At 44.4% G+C, this 17,888-nt stretch overlaps 1 protein-coding gene across 1 annotated transcript in view; it reads left to right on the forward strand.

Moving 5' to 3' along the window:
- Window positions 1-2,735: 2,735 nt before the first annotated feature.
- The window catches only part of btbd11b (BTB (POZ) domain containing 11b), a 96,201-nt gene continuing 81,048 nt past the window's right edge, over window positions 2,736-17,888 (forward strand). The window contains exon 1 of the mRNA XM_083655066.1: window positions 2,736-3,675. Within this exon, the coding sequence (XP_083511192.1) occupies window positions 2,823-3,675 (853 nt within the window). The 5' untranslated portion in view covers window positions 2,736-2,822. The remainder of the gene's footprint in view (window positions 3,676-17,888) is intronic.

Consider the following 17,888-nt stretch of genomic DNA (forward strand, 5'->3'; position numbering starts at 1 on the left):
AGTAGTTGATAGGTAGTTCCTTAATGGTAGTTACTTAAGAACTGACCATTAGTTACCATGTTAACGAACCAGTAAGTAATGATTACTTCCCTAATTTTTTTTTTCATTTGTTTTCATTCACTAGTTCATTAATAGTTAATGGGTAGTTCCTTAAAGATCCTTAATGGTAGTTACTTAAGAACTGACCATTAGTTCTCGTGGTAGTTACTTAAGAACTGACCATTAGTTACCATGTTAACGAACGAGTAAGTAATGATTACTTCCCTATTTTTTTTTTTTTTTAATATTTCACTAGTTCATGAACAGGTAGTTCCTTAAGAACTGACTATTAGTTACCATGTTCGTGAGCATGACTCCACCAAATACTTACCAGTTGTTCATGAGTACTCATCGTTACTTCATGATTACCTTACCATTACTTACCATGTTAGTGCATCATTACTTCCTGCTTACTTTACCATTAGTTCCCATGTTTGTGCCCCCTCAAGTAAAGGAGTACATCTTACTGAGTAGTTACTAAGGAATACACCATTACTTCCTGCTTACTTTACCATTAGTTCCCATGTTTGTGCCCCCTCAAGTAAAGCAGTACATCTTACTGAGTTGTTACTAAGGAATACACCATTACTTCCTGCTTACTTTACCATTACTTAACATGTTTGTGCCCCCTCAAGTAAAGCAGTACATCTTACTGAGTTGTTACTAAGGAATACACCATTACTTCCTGCTTACTTTAACATAACTACCATGGGAACTAATGGTCAGTTCTTAAGTAACTACCATTAAGGATCTTTAAGGAACTACCCATTAACTATTAATGAACTAGTGAATGAAAACAAATGAAAAAAAAAATTTTTTAGGGAAGTAATCATTACTTACTGGTTCGTTAACATGGTAACTAATGGTCAGTTCTTAAGTAACTACCATTAAGGAACTACCTATCAACTACTCATTAACTAATCATTAACTATTCATGAACTAATGGTTCGTTCCTTACTCGTTCCTCAGTAACTACCCATTTTTTGTGTTACAGTATTATGAAGTGTTACCGAAAATAGTACATGAAACAGCTCACAACAAAGTCTGTGCATTATCTTAAGTAACCGAGTCATGATTTCTGGAAAGAGACATTGCTGTTGAGTTTTTCAAATGTCTTTTTTTGGTGCTTTGAGCACCACAAGCCGAGTGCCATCCATTGTATTGGAGAGAAGGCAGGGCTGATATCTCCAAAATTCAGGCAACTAACACAAAATGATGGATAATAGAATAGAAAATAGATGAATAAATAGCACTGCAGGTGAGAGGAAAATATGTATTTTGGATTTTAGGGTGAGCTGTCCCTTGAAGGCTAGTTAAGTAAGGATTTTGAATTCTAACACGCTCACAGCATAATTGTGTTTCTGACGTGGATTGTGGTTGTTTTCATTCATCAAAACATTCAAAATCCTTACTACTGGTACTGTACAGTCAACCTAGTGACATCATCTAGCAGCGCCCTAGTTGGCAAAAAGCTGAAATCTTGGTAAATGTCACACTTATTATGGTTATGTAGTGAATTGAAGTTCGACTGCAGCACACCAGGGTTCACTGTTGCTCCAGGAAGAAATCCAAGCTGCTCAGCTGCAGACCCAGCCTCACTGCAACTCAGATGTCAACTCAACCTCAGCCCCACAGACCAAATTAATGCAATGCATGTTTGTTATTGTTTTACTAACAGTTTAGACGGGTTCAATCCCTCAGCTCAATTTACACTGTGCATGGAGATTGTACAGTTATTGACTTGCACTGAACTGGTAAGGTTCTGTCAGTAATATATCTGCACTCTTGTACCATTAACACCACATTTAAGTGAAACCACATATCTCGTTATTTGACATTAGATAATAACCACACACTTACCAACCCAGCTGTCTATCTCAGCCCACCTTACAGTACTGTACTTACTGATTTGCAGGCTGAACCCTCATTGGCTTTTCAGTAGAGTACACATACAAATAAATATTGCAAAGGTGCAATGGCATTCGTTGTGGGGCAGGCTAGAGCCAGAGCACCTGTTTCAGAGAAATAAATAACCAAATACTGGTGCAAGTTAGACCCTGTGTGAGTGATCCCAGCAAATGACCTTGAATGTAATTCAGATCTTTTCAATGAGCTCCTCGCCAAAGGAAGAGAGAAGGATATATTATGCATGCAATCTATTATTGATGCACTTAGTTGAGTCATGTTACGATCAGACATGGGCCCTCAGAAGATATCTAAATGGAAGGAATTGTACTACAAACATGCGTTATATAACTAGCCTACTGTGCTGCTACTGTATGATGTGCATTATCATCTATCCTAGTTTCTATCTTTTACATTTTACATTTGGTAATTAGATAATAAAGACAGAGTTCTGCATGGTATTTCAAAGCTTTGATTAAAACTTTTATTGTAGGAAAAAAACGTGCTCACTGTTTACACGCTATTATTTGCTCTTTATCAATCAGTCTTATTATTTAACAACAATTAGGGTTATATCAATGGATTTCTATTGAGCCTGTGAAGCGGTCCAATTAAAACACTTTGCTGCTTCGTCCCGAGAGACCATTGGCTGACAGCCGTTCTCGGTTCTCTCCGACCCCGCCCCCATCTGTCAGAGACTGAATTGGTAAAACACACTGCTGATGCACTGTGGAGAGATACTACAAGTTTACACTTCAGCTGACTGACTTTTCAGGCGGTGGAAATAAGCGACATTTGTTACCAGACCTCGCACCAAGGCGAGCGCGTATCCAAACTCCATTGCCTCTTACCCCACTCTTACAGTATGAAGTGCAGTTATGGCAAGGAGTAGCAAGTCAGTAGCGAGGACCCTGGAGGATTTGACGCTAGACTCGGGTTATGGTGGAGCCGCGGACTCCTTCAGGTCTTCCAGTGCGTCGCTGTGCTGCTCAGAGGCACATGGGGGGAACTACTGGCATCTAACCGACTCGATGCACAGTCGACACAACAGCCTGGACACTGTCAACACCGTCCTGGTCGAAGACGCCGAGATCCTGGAGTGCACCACCGGGCAGTGCGCTAAACTACCCGAGCTAGAGGATGTGCCGTGGAGCCTCGGGGAAGTGGCGAGCGCACTGGGCAGGGGCGACGAGATGAGCCTACCGACCCCGCCGCAGGACGTCCTGCTCCGGCTGTCGGTGCTGGTCAGCCGGGCCCTGGTCAGGGTCGCCAAGGAGGCGCAGCGGCTGAGTTTGCGCTACGCCAAATGCACCAAATACGAGATCCAAAGTGCCATAAAGATTGTGCTGTCGTGGACCGTGTCGGTGAACTGCATCACCGCGGCCCTCGGTGCCTTGTCCCTGTACAACATGAGCACGGAGGATAAGTTCAGCCGCGGCAAGGCGCTACGCTGCGGACTCACCTTCAACGTGGGCAAGTTCTTCAGGTGGATGGTGGACAGCAGGGTCGCCGTGCGCATCCACGAGCACGCAGCCATCTACCTGTCCGCGTGCATGGAGAGCCTCTTCCGCGAGGTGTACGCGCGCGTGCTGCGCAGTGCGCTGGTGGAGAAAGATAACGGGATCCCCAAGTTCACAGTGGAGTCTCTGGAGCAGGCCGTCAACAGTGACGCAGAGATCTGGGGCTGTCTGCAGCTCTGCCAGCACCTCATCTGTGGGAAGAATGCAGCCGGTGAGTTGTTGTTAATGAATGTGAAACAAGGTGTTTCTGCACTTGTTACCCTATGTTAGTTTCCAAATAAACAAGTTTGTTAATGTGTTATTACACATTTTCATGTGATATACATCATTTTCCCAATACAAGTTCCATCCTCCTCTCTTCATCTTACCACAGATATTTATGAGAAGGAAAGTGCTTCTTCATTGGATTTACCCCAACGACCATAGATCCATAAAGACAAACAAGAGTCACAAACATCGGAAATGACATGCACAAATTGATGCTTTAGGGATTTATATCAAGTCACACCTGCAGACAGTCCTCTGACATACAAAAGGAAAACTATTGCCCAATGTCTGTAATTGCTGAGTGAGTGATTAGTAGTAGTAGTAGGAGTAGGAGTAGGAGTAGTAGTAGGCCTATAACTGAGTAACAGACACCCCTGACACAGATCATGTTTGTAGTAGAAATGATGCTTACCTTGAGCCTCCTCAGAGCACAGGAGCACAGGTGTTTGTAAAGCCAACCTGCAGTGCCTCTAGCTTTCTGCCATGTTGTACTATAGAGGAGATCTTGGGGAATCCTCCTCCTTATATGTGACTGCTTTGTTAATGTGTAAAAGGCTGGTGCAGAACCTCATCTCCCCAGGCTGTCTTAATGCCTTACCTTTGAGGGTTTTAGTGAAAGCCCTGCTCACAGCCAGTTTCCTCTATTCTGATGCCCTGCAGAGATTAGCATTCAACTTTTCACCCATAGATGAAGGGAATTCTTTCATTTGTACATTTGCAGGCTGCAGTGCACGTTCTCCAATTATGTTCACACTGGCTTTACTTCTCCCAGTTTTTTCATATTGCCCTCATTCAGACTCCACCTTTGCTCAGCCAGTAATACATTTTCATGAATCACCTTACTGTAATAGCTACACAGTACTGGCCCTTCTTTTGATGGATGCTGTAAAAGTTCTGCTCTGGCTCCAATTGCAACAGGTTTACGTAATGAAAGGCCTGGGGGGACCTATGTGCTATCATGCATTATGCAGAGTGATGTGAATCAAACAGAGTTATAGAGAGAGACCGTATCTCTAACAGGAACCGGCCATGAGAAGAACACTTCAGAGGCAAGGGCTTTGTTATGCCAGCTCCCAGGGTTAAGAGAAAAGTTCTCGTATGAGGGAGGCCAAATGCCAATGAAAATGACCTCTCACCTGTTTTATTGAAGTTGTTCTCAGTGAGTTATTGTAAGTACACGACGTATAGACTTATAGAACTCAACAGTCACATGACATTGTGACGTCACCCCGGGTTCCGGCAGAATGTTTCCCCATTCATTTTTCTCAATCAGGTTTTGAAAAATCTAAAGTGTTTTAAGCCTGGAACCAACACCAAGCCAACCGGCCTGAGAGAGAATCGTGAACATAAAACATTTGATTCAGAGTTGAAAAAACATCGAAAAATGAACAAAAAGTGCTGGGTACAAGACTGTGTACCTATTATATCGCAAGAGTGAAGAAACTACTCATCCCATAATCCATTCCAGCATTTCCAGCCAATCAGATTAGCAGATGATTGAGCGACAGAGTGTTTCAGCCAATGGGAGAACACTCAGGGCGGGAGTGGACAGGACCAGCGGTCTTGAGTGGCCACCATTAGACTGTTAGCTCAATGCTAACTTTATCATAGATGGATGCATTTCCATGCATTAATGTGAACGAACCGGGTAACAGATTTCAAAACGGGCACCGGCATTAAAAGCAGCATGACTCATAATAGCTTTGATAATATATTGGTTGTTACTCAGTGGTGGTTTTTTAGCCCTTTACTTTGCAAGATTTAGCCATCCGTATTAGCCTAGCCAGAGACAAAACAGCCAGAGAGAGAAATGAGTGCAGGCCACCAATCACACATGACCATATAGCGAGCTCCACCAATCAAAGACGTCAATATCACATTGTCAAATTGTGGGTGTAGTACTTCTCCATGAAATCAAATAATACAAAAAAAATAAACAAGTATGATATCTTACAGATTTCTGGCTTCAACAGGAAGATATACCATCATTTCACCACTGGCAGGCCCGTGGTAAGTCTACATTGGGTGGTTACGACATTATGGCGAATAATCAATATCTCATTGCAGAATATGAACGGGGAAATAGGCTACTCTTCCGGAACCGAGGTGTCATGTGACTGTTGAGCTCTATTGCACAGGCATGATCAGACTCAGAAGCACTTCACCTATTGACTCGAGGCTTAGTAGTAAAATAGCAATCCTTAATGTCTCTGTGTGCACAATAAATATGCAGCCTTTGGTGCATCGACATGTGAATAAATTATCTCAACACGGTAGACGCTGACACATGCAGGAACAACAGGGCCGCTCACATACAATACAAGGAAGGACAATGCAAAACACATCTTCGCAGTAGGCTATACGTATACATACAATATGAGGACATAATGGGGATATATATATATATATCCCCATATATGTCCTCATATTGTGTGTGTGTGTATATATATATATACCGGTATATATATATATATATATACGGTATATATATATATATATATATCGACATGCAATCGACCTGTGCATTCAGGCAACTTGCTTGCCACACAGTATGGGTCCAGCTGTAGATGTATGGCGGGTGTCTGTGGTGCATTGGGCCAGCGGATAGGATGACATGCAAGAAGACATTATCGAATATAGACGTAATGCGTGGCTGCAGCTGAAATGTGGCATAGAGTAGGCTATACACACAAAGTGTAGAGATTTGTCTAGGTAATACTTATTGGGATAAAATAGCATGGTAAACAGTAGTAGTAGCAGGTTTACAGACAGTGGAAATAGGGGTGATGTGTGTGCGTGTGTTTGGCCGTGTGTGTGTGTGCGCATGTGCAGGGTCTCCATATTCCATTTTGTGAAGATTTCCTGATATGCGGCTCGGCCTGGAAACCTCAGGATGCCCAGTGGCTGCAGTGACAGATAAGCCCAACGCGGCGACATCATTCGCCGTCTCCCCACTAAAACAAGCCAGCCGATTGGAGCGTGGGTTGACCTTATAATCGAGCCGCCGCCTGCCAAAATGAACCTTCATATCGCGCCATCCATTCTCTCTCTCTGCCAAGTGGGAGCAAATGAGGTGATTTTTCCATATTATGCTAACGGTGGTGGTGACCCGGCCTCTGTGCATTGTATCTTTATGGCATCTCTGTCAGCCAGAGCTATTTTCCTTTTTTATATCCTCTCATACTCTCAGTAACGTAATGACTTCTCGGAGTGTGAAAAGACATCACCATGGAGCTTCCCTCAGGAACCTCCGTGATTTTATAATTTTCTGTGATTTTGGCAGCAGGCTAATCCTTCAAATAATAGGATATGGGGCGTCTGGGTAGTGTCGAGGTAAAAGCACTCCCCTACGGAAACCCGGGTTCAATTCCCGGCAGCGGTACTTCCAGCTTTGTCAGACGTTCCTACAGACACAATAGTCTGTGTCTGCGGGTGGGAAGCCAGGGGAGTTCGAGTCCTGGTCGCCGCACTAGTGCCTCCTCTGGTCGGTCGGGGGCGCCTGTTCGGGAGGAGGGGAACTGGGGGGGAATAGTGTGATCCTCCCACGCGCCACACCCTGTCAGGTGAAAAGAAGCGCCTGGCGACTGCACATGTATCGGAGGAAGCATGACGGCTCTCCCCAGATCGGCAGAGGGGGGTGGAGCAACGGCTGGGACAGCAGCAAGTACAATTGGGGAGAAAATGGGAGAAAAAAGTAAACACGTGAAAAAAAATTATAAAAAAGGGATATCATGCAAACAAGACCAAAATGCTCTGCAGTCTTATTATTGAAAAGTAATACTTTGACATAGGCTTTAGATAATAATGTTAAAAGTGCTGTAAATCTACTGTATATGTGATGTACAGTATGTATGTATGTATGTATGTACCGGTATGTATGTATGTATGTATGTATGTATGTATTTGTTTGTTTGTTTCATGACCTTTGTACCAATCATTGGATAAAAACAAGCAATGCAAAAACAGCTCTCTTTGTGCTTGGCTGTTTGAGGACTTGATGTCGCAGGCTTCAACACAGGATACTTATTATAATTACCCAATGCTATAATGTCTCTTCCCACCGACTGCAGCTTGCAGTTCCGCATTGGCACATCTAGCATATGGCAGCCCTCCCACACACATACACAAACACACACACACACACACACACACACACACACACACACACACACACACACACACACACACAGACACACACACACATACAGACACATATACACACACACACACACACACACACACACACAAACACACACGTCTGACTCAGTGCTCGTCGCAGGTGGGTGTTGGGTTTCCCTTCTTTGGCTGTGGTCTCCTGTCAGAACAGGAAACTGCCCTATATGGTGGGCTAGTTCCTACAGCTCCCAGTAAACCCAAGAATACAGCGACCGCACCGCGCTGGCTTTGATTCCCTTAGGGACGTGTCACAGAAAACGTATAGTGGAACAGGATACCCAGTGCTCAGGGACATGTACCACCCTGAAGATGAGCTTCTAATCACATTTTACGTGTGAGCTGTCTTGGTTTCAAGTTTGGGCAGATGTGATGTTTTGGAAGGCTTTCAAGGAGAAATCCTCTCTAAAACACTTGAACACTATTGTATTGTAGGCTATTGTATTGTAGCTATTGTATTCTGCATTTCTGGGCCAAGTTTGTTGTTTGGAAATGTATTTTTTACTATTCCTGTGGAGAACTGCATGGCCAAATGTGGACGATGTGACAATACACTCTTCACAGCGCAGCTCCAGTGGAGTATAATAGGAGGAAAAACGTCAGATTTTGGTGTCAGCCCTGCAGAATAGAAGAGCCACGGCTTCTTCCTTCCTATACTCTCCATTTTACACTGATGTTTGACAATCATAGAGAGAAAGCCATCAGGCAGAGGCAGGCAGAGGGAGGCAGAGGCAATTTCCTCCACAGACAGTAGCTTCAATAGTCCATCCATAATGCAATGCAGCCATAGCTTGCCTCTTTGCAGATAGCTGAAATATAATGCCCTCTTTGATGGCTTTTTGGCTATTTGAACGACCATGTGTGACACAACCACTATTCTTGTCTCTGTCTTACTTTCTCTTGACTGAAAAACTTACCATGTGCTTACCAAACTTACTAACTTACCAAATATGGACGTATAGCTACCGTGACGTCACCCATTTGGTTTTTGGACTCACGATTTGAAGCCTCGACCATGGCATTTTCACCGTCGCCATCTTGGTTATTTGGAGCCAGAAGTCACGTGAATTTTGGATGAGAAGAGCCGCAGCGCAGGCTGCTATTGGTCCGTGATAGGCGAGCTGCGTGATCACTGGACAGGCGACCTGTCAATCACGCCCCCAAGCAAAGTCTGCTTTATTGTCTATTTTACTCTAAATGGGTCCATCATTTACAAAATATAATGCTGTGTTGAAGAAGACTTGAAACTAGCAATTGAGAACATAAACTCATCATAAAGTTTTTACTGAGGCCATAAATCAAGTGAGAAGTACCGTCTTTTTCCCTTTGACTTCCATACAATCGGACTTCTTTTTGCAGCCATTGGAGTCACCCCCTGCAGGCCATTGGAAAGAATGCATTCAAAAGTCTTCAAAAGTCCCGACATGCCAAGTTGACTTGAAAACACGTCCCACTGTATCCAGGTAGCTCTGAAGCGTGTCCACGTTCGCGCGTCTGTGGGTGCACAAGCTCAAGCGCTCGTACATGCGCTCTTCGTCTGGATCTCAACTGCTCCATTTAATCCCTCCGTGAAGTCCTGGTGTGTAGTAAACACTTTTGACCAGAGGATTAGCGTCCAAAAATCCAGGAAAGAAGACTGGAAATACTTCTAGCGATGCATTTACGCACCTTCCAAACTCTTGCACCCACTTCAGACGCGCTACCTGGTACAGTGAGGATTTTGGCTAAAAAGGGGTAAATGACAGCTTTTCAAGTCAACTTGGCATGTCGGGGGTTTTGAACACTTGGATTATGCCCGAGGTGCAATATGGAGCCTTTTTTTATGTTATAAAGTTGGTCACCATCCATGTCAAGTTGTTTATGAGAACACTGTTTCCCTGGGATGCTCCAGGATTGTTTTGTGGACTAAAAAACATCACCTGCACTTCCACTGGCATGGGGCTGAGTAGATAATGACTGAATTTTCATTTTTGGGTGAACTTAACCTTTAAAGCCACACTAAAACCAAAAATATGCTTTTACAGTGGTTGACCCTTTTCTCAACATTTGTGAGCCCTTAATTTCAGGCCAGGTTGGAAAGAATCACTGGAGCAGTTGTCTTTGGAAACCACACACCACAGTAGGCTATAGGACACACTTGTTGAGAGCGTGTGATGTGTGCGCTGCTAGTTGTCGAGCGTTCAAAAGTCTCATCACGTCCCACAGCTGCAGACAAAGCAATGGCATGTTACTGTTCTGCTCTGAAGCGTTGTGCCATTACAGGCAGGGGGTCTCTGCATGCTGGGTGACACGCTGCAGGTCCCTCTCTCTGTTCACAGCCTGCCTGCCTGCCTGTCTGGCTGTGCGAGAGGTCACTGCCTGGCGCGCGTGTGCGTGCGGTGGGGGAGAACAGGGGGTCTGCAGTGGTGCTACTCTGTACCAGTGGAGACCAGTCCCCACTGTGTCTGCCTGGGAGGGAGATACACTACATCTGTGGTAGTGAAACACTTACCCGCCAGCACGCATAAGAATAACATAAGACACACTCTCACTAGTCTCTCTCTCTTTCTCCTTCTCCTTCTCCTTCTCCCTCTCCCTCTCCCTCTCCCTCTCTCTCTCTCTCACACACACACACACACACACACACACACGCAGTCACACGTGGCTCTGAAGCGGATCTGGTTTTAATTGTGAGCCTGGAAGGGAACAGGGGAATGCTGATGTGACATGATGGAGTCTGGTACGGGGAAGGAGAGCTCCAGCCAAGTTTACGTCAATTGATTAAGACGAGAAAGGTGATAGAAAACAGTGAATCCTTCTTCAGCCAACCTACAATGGATTGGGGGTCTTTCTTTTTCTTCTTTAGACGTCCATTTGTTCCTGTGCCTCAGAGGGTTGTGCTCTGCAAAGTGCTTCAAAGTTGCACTGTGTCATAGCCTGCTGTGCGTGTGCGTGTGTGTTGACGCATGCAGCTGGCAGACTGGCTGCGTCAGTCAGCCTTCATATGAGAGAGCGTGACTGCAGTCAGTCACTGTGCACAGTAAACAGACACAAAATAAGGATCAGGCCTGAGGGGGCGTCTGACTGGGTAGTGTGTCGAGGGAAAAGCACTCGCCTTACCACCGCAGAGAGCCAGGTTCAATTCCCGGCAGCGGTACCTCCGCCTTGGTCAGACGTTCCTACAGACACAATTAGCCGTGTCTGCGGGTGGGAAGCCGGTGGGGTATGTGTTCTGGTGGCTGCCTCCTCTGGTCGGTCGGGGGGCACCTGTTTGTGGGGAGGGGAACCGGGGGGAATAGCGTGATCCTCCCATGCGCTACGTCCTGCCGGTGAAACTCCTTGCTGTCAGGTAAAAAGAAGCGGCTGGGGACTGCGCATGTATCGGAGGAAGCATGTGCTAGTCTACAGCTCTTCCCAGTTTGGCATAGCAGGTGGAGCAACTACCGGGGAGAAAACTGGACAGAGAGAGAAAAAGTCAATGGTGATTCCATGTTGAATCAAGTCAAGTCCCAAAGTCCTATTCTTAACCATAAAAAAATTCTTGGCCAGTTTAATTTCTAAACACAAACCAGTCTCTTCCAGGCTGAAAACCACAGCACAATTCTGGCAACAGACAAAACATGGAGCTGCTGAATTGGAGACTTATGTGGAATTTTCTAATTTCTGCGCTTGACATTTTACATCCGAATTAGATTTATTTCATTTAATTTCATCATCATCTATAAAAGGGAGCAAGTGGGCAATGTTTGTTTGTTTCCATTTTTGCCCCACTGATGATGTCATAGGAGGCATTGTGACATCACTGATGATGTCATCAGTGATGTCATAAGACTGATGATGTCATCAGTGATGTCACAATGCCTCCTATGACATCAGTGGGGCAAAAATCATCTTATGACATCACTGATAATGTCATAGGCACTGATGTAAACTTAAGGGGCCCACATACACATACACACACACCCGCGCGCATGTCAACTTAAGGGCAATGACATTTTGTGAGCAACACACACACACACACACACCGTGCCAATAGAGCAGGCGAGACCACGCAGCAGCAGGCTGCAGGTGAGGCCACGCAGCGGCTGAGCTGTGTACGCGAGCAGCAGGGCCAGCTTGGTGAGCAGCAGGGCCAGCTCGGTGAGCTACAGGGTGGGCGAAGTGAGCCCGCGCAGCGGGAGAGCCTAGGAATTGAGCGCGCAAGATATAGACATTTCAAAGCAGAAGCTGTGCTTTAAAATCACTCTGGGTACTGTTTTTAATTTCCCATTTACTGTCAGTAACACTCCTGTGCTTTTTATCTAGATGGCATTAACTGAAGAGGACATACAGTGCTGTATGTATTATATTGTAGAATGTGTTTTCCCATAAAGGGGGGCGTTCAATTAATATATGACAATAAAGACTTCCCACATTACTATTATAGCCTATATGTGGAAAGCCCACTCTTCCTAATGGTCTCCGTTAGCTCTTCAGATACAGTATAGGTAGGTAGACAAGGCATAAAAGAGAGATAACTGTCACTATACACATACAGACACGGGGCCAGAGATATCCAGCAATTATTCTGCACTAGTATGGAGCCAGATCCTATGAAGTTGTGGCTAAGAATGAATTGTTCATGGTGTTGACGTTCAAAGAAATAAGAGAGAGAGAGAATGAAGAGGTGCAGATGGCAGGGATCAAAAGAGGAAAATCCATAAGAGAAGCTGTGGGTGACAGACGACCCAGACAAGTGATGTCTACATCTTAATATAGCAGGAAGAAGTCTCAAAGCAAACAAGTACCAACAAGTAGATTATCGAGATGAAGTGTTGGTACAGTATCTACCACACAGTCATTCTCCCAGTTCTGACTTCCAATAGACCCTTTTCAGGGGGCCATTTTGTGTCAAAAAGGCAGGGTAAACACAGGTGCAAGCAAAACACTAATGAGGGTTTCCAAATTCCAATCATGGAATTTTGAAACCCTCATTAGTGTTTTGCTTGCACCTGTGTTTACCTTGCCTTTTTGACACAAAATGGCAACCGTGAGAAGGGTCTATTGTATAGGCCCTATAGGGGGAGCCTGATCTCATTTATATGACGAATGAAGTGCTCTGGCTAGAAATTGTAAAGGAGATATACTGGTAAACAAGATCCGAACTATCTCCCCTTTGATATGAGATCAGTGCTGCACTGCATTCAAAGAAATCATTCTGTCCCCATTAGAGATGCATTATGTGAAAGAGAGAAAGTTAATGTGTCTGGACATGTCAAGATGCTCCTGCATTCACGACTGGTGTGACCTGTAAGAAATGAAGATGACACACCCACGCACGCGCGCACACACACACACACACACACACACACACACACACACACACACACACACACACACACACACACACACCGGTTTACATCAGATGAATGCTGGCCCAAAACCAACACAGAACAGGTTTCCAGATTAGCCAGCAAATCCACAAAGCTATCTCTTGCCACAGCAAACGCCAGTGACAGATAAACAGTATAATGCGAACCCATTACAATGTCATAGTGTCAGTGAAGCACTCCCACAAACAAACCGCACCAACGGGGAAAGTACTCTCTGTTTCAGAACAACTCCAAACGAGACAGGTGTGAACACACCCTCAGAGCCAGAAAAAAGTGCAGAGACAGTTTCCAAAGTGTCGCACGACGAAGCATAATACAGCCTAAAGGCCATATCATCACTGAAACACATCCTTTGATATACTGACCCAATGGTAATATATTAAAAAGAAGTGAGATTTTGAGTGCTAAAAACTAGCAATGACAACACCTGCCCTTGCCGTTGCACTGGGCATAAGATAGGGCTGAGCCCTAAGACTTTTCAATGGAATATGGTTTGAAAAGGATAAGAAATTACTAAGAGGCTGAGCATCATGAGTTTGATTTATATAATCAGTTTCTGCTTCAATAAAACACAAGCATTCAATACAAATAAATAATGTCATCTGGTGGAACAAATCTCATCATTTTCAATCTAAGTCATTTACACAAAGTCATTTATAGAAACCTTTTCAAGTTGTCATCAAAGTACAAGTCAAAGTCAAGTCCCAAGTCATCAGAACCCAAGTGAAGTCTCAAGTCTTCTCTTCATGGATCATCAGCAAGTCATGTTGGCTGGTCCAGAACAAGTAGCAGTGCTGCACCAAACAGAGTCGGCCCATCAGAGAATCAGTGTGAAGAGGAGCTCTTATCTCCCCAGAACACCCACTTGAGTCCAATCTGAGGACCGCTCTCATGACCTCTTTGGGATAGAGACTTCTCTCATCCAACTGACCCGTCTGTATTGAATCTTCTCAGTATCGCTGATTGACACCGCCCAAAAGGATTTCAAGTGGACTCGGGTTTGGGAACATGAATCATGTGTTTTACTGCATCCTTGGGTATCCTGAAGCTTTTACAGTGCATTAGTCAAGCTGAAGAAGAAACCTTGCTCCTAGCCTCTGGGCCACTACATGTGCTGCGGCTTCACTAGTCCTTAGCTATACTACAGTAAGCCATAGGGGTCCAAATGTGTCGTGGATTTCTGAGCTGATAGTGGGGAATTCAACTTCTGTTATTTCAGTCCTCTGTAAACCACTCTGAGCGTGTTTCCCCTGCACATGAGAAATACATCACCGTCAGCTGTATCAACACGGAGCAGACGTGGTTCATGTGATCGAAATAAACACTTTCTGCTTTTGACATGCCGGCGTGACCCTGGAATAAACATCTACTTTCCCCAGAGGACATAATTATTCTTGGACATATGGAGAGATATCCGCTGGTTTTTGCACTGATCACTACCGCCTGCTGCAGTGTTGTTGGGTGGGAAAATCTGAACCAATTAATGAAATTTGATTGAAATACGTACATGCTGCTTGGTGGATTGAAAGTATGCCAAAATGAGTAGACTAATGATTTGGAATAAGTTTTAAAGAAAAAAATCCACCTTCAGATACTCTTCTGCTGTTTTATGTATTCCAGGAGTTATTTTGCAATGAAGTCTTGAAAGAGAGAAACTTTTTTGGTGTACCCAGTTTCCCTCAACCTGCCTTGTCTATTTCTACTCCAGTTGATTGAGTGATTGCCAACATTTCGCAGAATACCTTTCAAGCGGCAATGTCGGGCTTGGACAGCATGAAGCCAATGCGCAAGTGCCAAAAACTGCAGTTCGTCGAACGGCCACTTGAAGCTGGCTCCAAAAAGGAGTTGTTCCCCATTGCCCCATGTTAAAAAATGACTGACTTTACAGCAGAAATAAACATGTTTCCACTTCCAGCCTGGTTCAAAAAAACATTTATTATCTATTAAAGTGAATCTTGAATCTTGAATATTACGCTGAATCACTGCACTGCTCCTCCTACTACATATTGTAAAATGGATAGTTCTGGTCCTTGATTGTGATTAGCTGAGCCGCGTTCGAAGCCATTGTAAAATGTAGGAGGGGGGCTTGAAGGACTACAGTACATTGCTTGGCGAAAGAAAACAAAACAAAATTCAACAGAGTCAGGATGGGTGGGCAATGGGCAATGTAATGGAGTAAAAGTATACATTTTTATTTAGGAAATGTAGTGGAGTAAAGTGAAAATGGTCAGAAATATAAATACTCAAGTAAAGTACAGATACATGTACTGATCGCTAAAGTCGTTACTGATTGGTGCCCCCAGGATTTCGGGGGAAGCAATCACTGGCCAGTATACGAGGGATCAGCCGAGCAGCATTTTGGTAAACAAACTGCGTCACTGGGTGGCAACGGCAATGGAACCCAAGTGGCACGAGGCTTGAGTGTCTGACTCTAGCCAGCTAACTCTGTTTACATTTTAAAAATGTAAACAGAGTTTAAAAAATGTCAAAATATAAGCGATGTCATGTATAGTTTTTGAGATATTAACGTTTGTTTGGCACAACTCATACTATTAACTGCCGCGGGGTTCCGCATTTCTGTGTGGCAAGTGACGTCACGCTGATTTGTCCTATTCCGACAGCAGTTTGGAGCTAAAAGTCTCCCAGACCAAGAGAGAGAGATCTGCAGCATGCAGTAACGTACTGTATCTAGTGTAATAACTCTCATGGGTCTGGCCAAGAGACTACTCCCCCGTTAAAGGGGTCTTCCCTTGCTGCCATTACTAAGTGCATGTTGTTGTTGTTGGGTAATTGTTTAAATTGCCACATGACCTGTGCAGTAAAAATAGCCAGTGCATGTGAGAATTGTTTCCATTGTTGGATCTAAAATAAAGAGCCTGGCCTTTTACCTGCTCTATTGGTAAAGCTCCTTGAGATAACTCCTGTTATGATTTGGCGATATATAATATAAAATTGATTGATTGATTGATTGATTGATTGATTGATTGATTGATTGAATTGTTTAGAGTAAAATAGACGGGGGAAAAGACTATGTTTTGGATGTGATTGACAGGTCGCCTGTCCAGTGATCGTGCACCTTGCCGATCATGGACCAATAGGAGGTGGAGCTGCAGCTCTGTGGGAAACACCCGGTCTCGCGCCGTCTCATGCAAGCTGCACGAGAACCAAGATGGCCGTGGCCAAAATGCCAAACTGGGGGCTTCAAAACGGGAGTCCACAAGCCAATGGGTGATGTCATGGCGGCTACGTCCTTTTGATACAGTCTATGCTTTCAACAAACACAATGCATTACAGTACTTGTAGGTATAGTGGCAGTGATAAAAATAGCAAGTTTTTCCATTTGAGAAAAAGCTGTGACCCTCAACACAACAGCTGCGTTGCATTATAGGCTATTGAGGCTATTGTGAAATTGGTATCTTATCTTCTATGATGGATTTCCACCATAGGATGTTGCAAAATGGTGAATCTAGAATGAAGACCTTGTCCTTAGATTCAGAGAGTCTGACAACAAACCTTGATGTTGAACGTTCTTTGTCGTTTTAGATAGCTGAAGATTTTTCTACTATCGAACTCCATTGTAGCTGCACTGTGAATATCTGGATGGTATGCCTGTGTTATTCATGGGAATAAGGTACATTGCCCATTGCTGTTTTTGGAACAATGTAAAAGTGCCATAGATACAGTCGGTCTGTGTGGGAACGCCCACAAAATGTTACTACGGCTGGCGTGCGAGTGGGGTAAAAGCCCCCATATATCTCAATGGGCTGACTCACAAAAGGACGGTGCTGCGGCTCTACACTACAGGATTGGGGATTCTAGATCACGTACGTCTGTGTACGTATGTGCGTTTACTGCGCTGGTTGAATCACTGATTGTGTCCACCTGGGCTGGGCTAGCAGCTAAATGCTAACTATGGTGAATGGGGAGAACGGGAGGATTTACCCCACCCTGACCACGCCCGTTTAAATCATTTCCCTACAAAGTACAGTATATGTTTACATGTGAGCAAGGAAACATTAAATTGGCAAATTTGGTCATGCAGTTTGTGACATTTTCTCCCATGCAGAGTGGAAAGGAGAACGGCAAATACTGGAGCTCAGCCACTTTGTAGAAGGCAATGGATCTGCTGATTGAATACTGATTCTGTTCCGTTTGACCGGTATCCCATTACCTCCCATGGGAGCAGTGACCTTCGGACTGTGTGTGTGTGTGTGTGTGTGTGTGTGTGTGTGTGTGTGTGCGTGTGCGTGTGTGTGCGTGCATGCGTGCGTGCGTGCCTGTATACGTGTGTGTGCGTGTGTGTGTGCCTGCCTCTTTCTTTGCTCCATGCCGTAGTTGCCTCAATCAAAACCCCTGACCCGAAGAATTTAGATCGACTATCCTTTCAAAGCGTGAATATATGGATGTTTTCTAGTTCTACCAGTTCTCTCTCTCTCTCTCTCTCTGTTGTCAACTTTCTCTCTACCTCTCTCCCTCATCTCCTCTCTCTGTTTGACTCCGGCCTTCCTTGCTCAGTGCAAATTTAATGAGACTCCATTCGGTTGTTGTGATTGAGAGTAAGTGGTGAGTGAAGCGACCTTGCCGTGTCCTACAAGTCTGGCAGGAGGGGGTCTAATAGTTCTGTCAGAACCAG

Source organism: Poromitra crassiceps (assembly GCF_964638095.1).
Source record: "Poromitra crassiceps genome assembly, chromosome: 18".
Taxonomy (NCBI): domain Eukaryota; kingdom Metazoa; phylum Chordata; class Actinopteri; order Beryciformes; family Melamphaidae; genus Poromitra; species Poromitra crassiceps.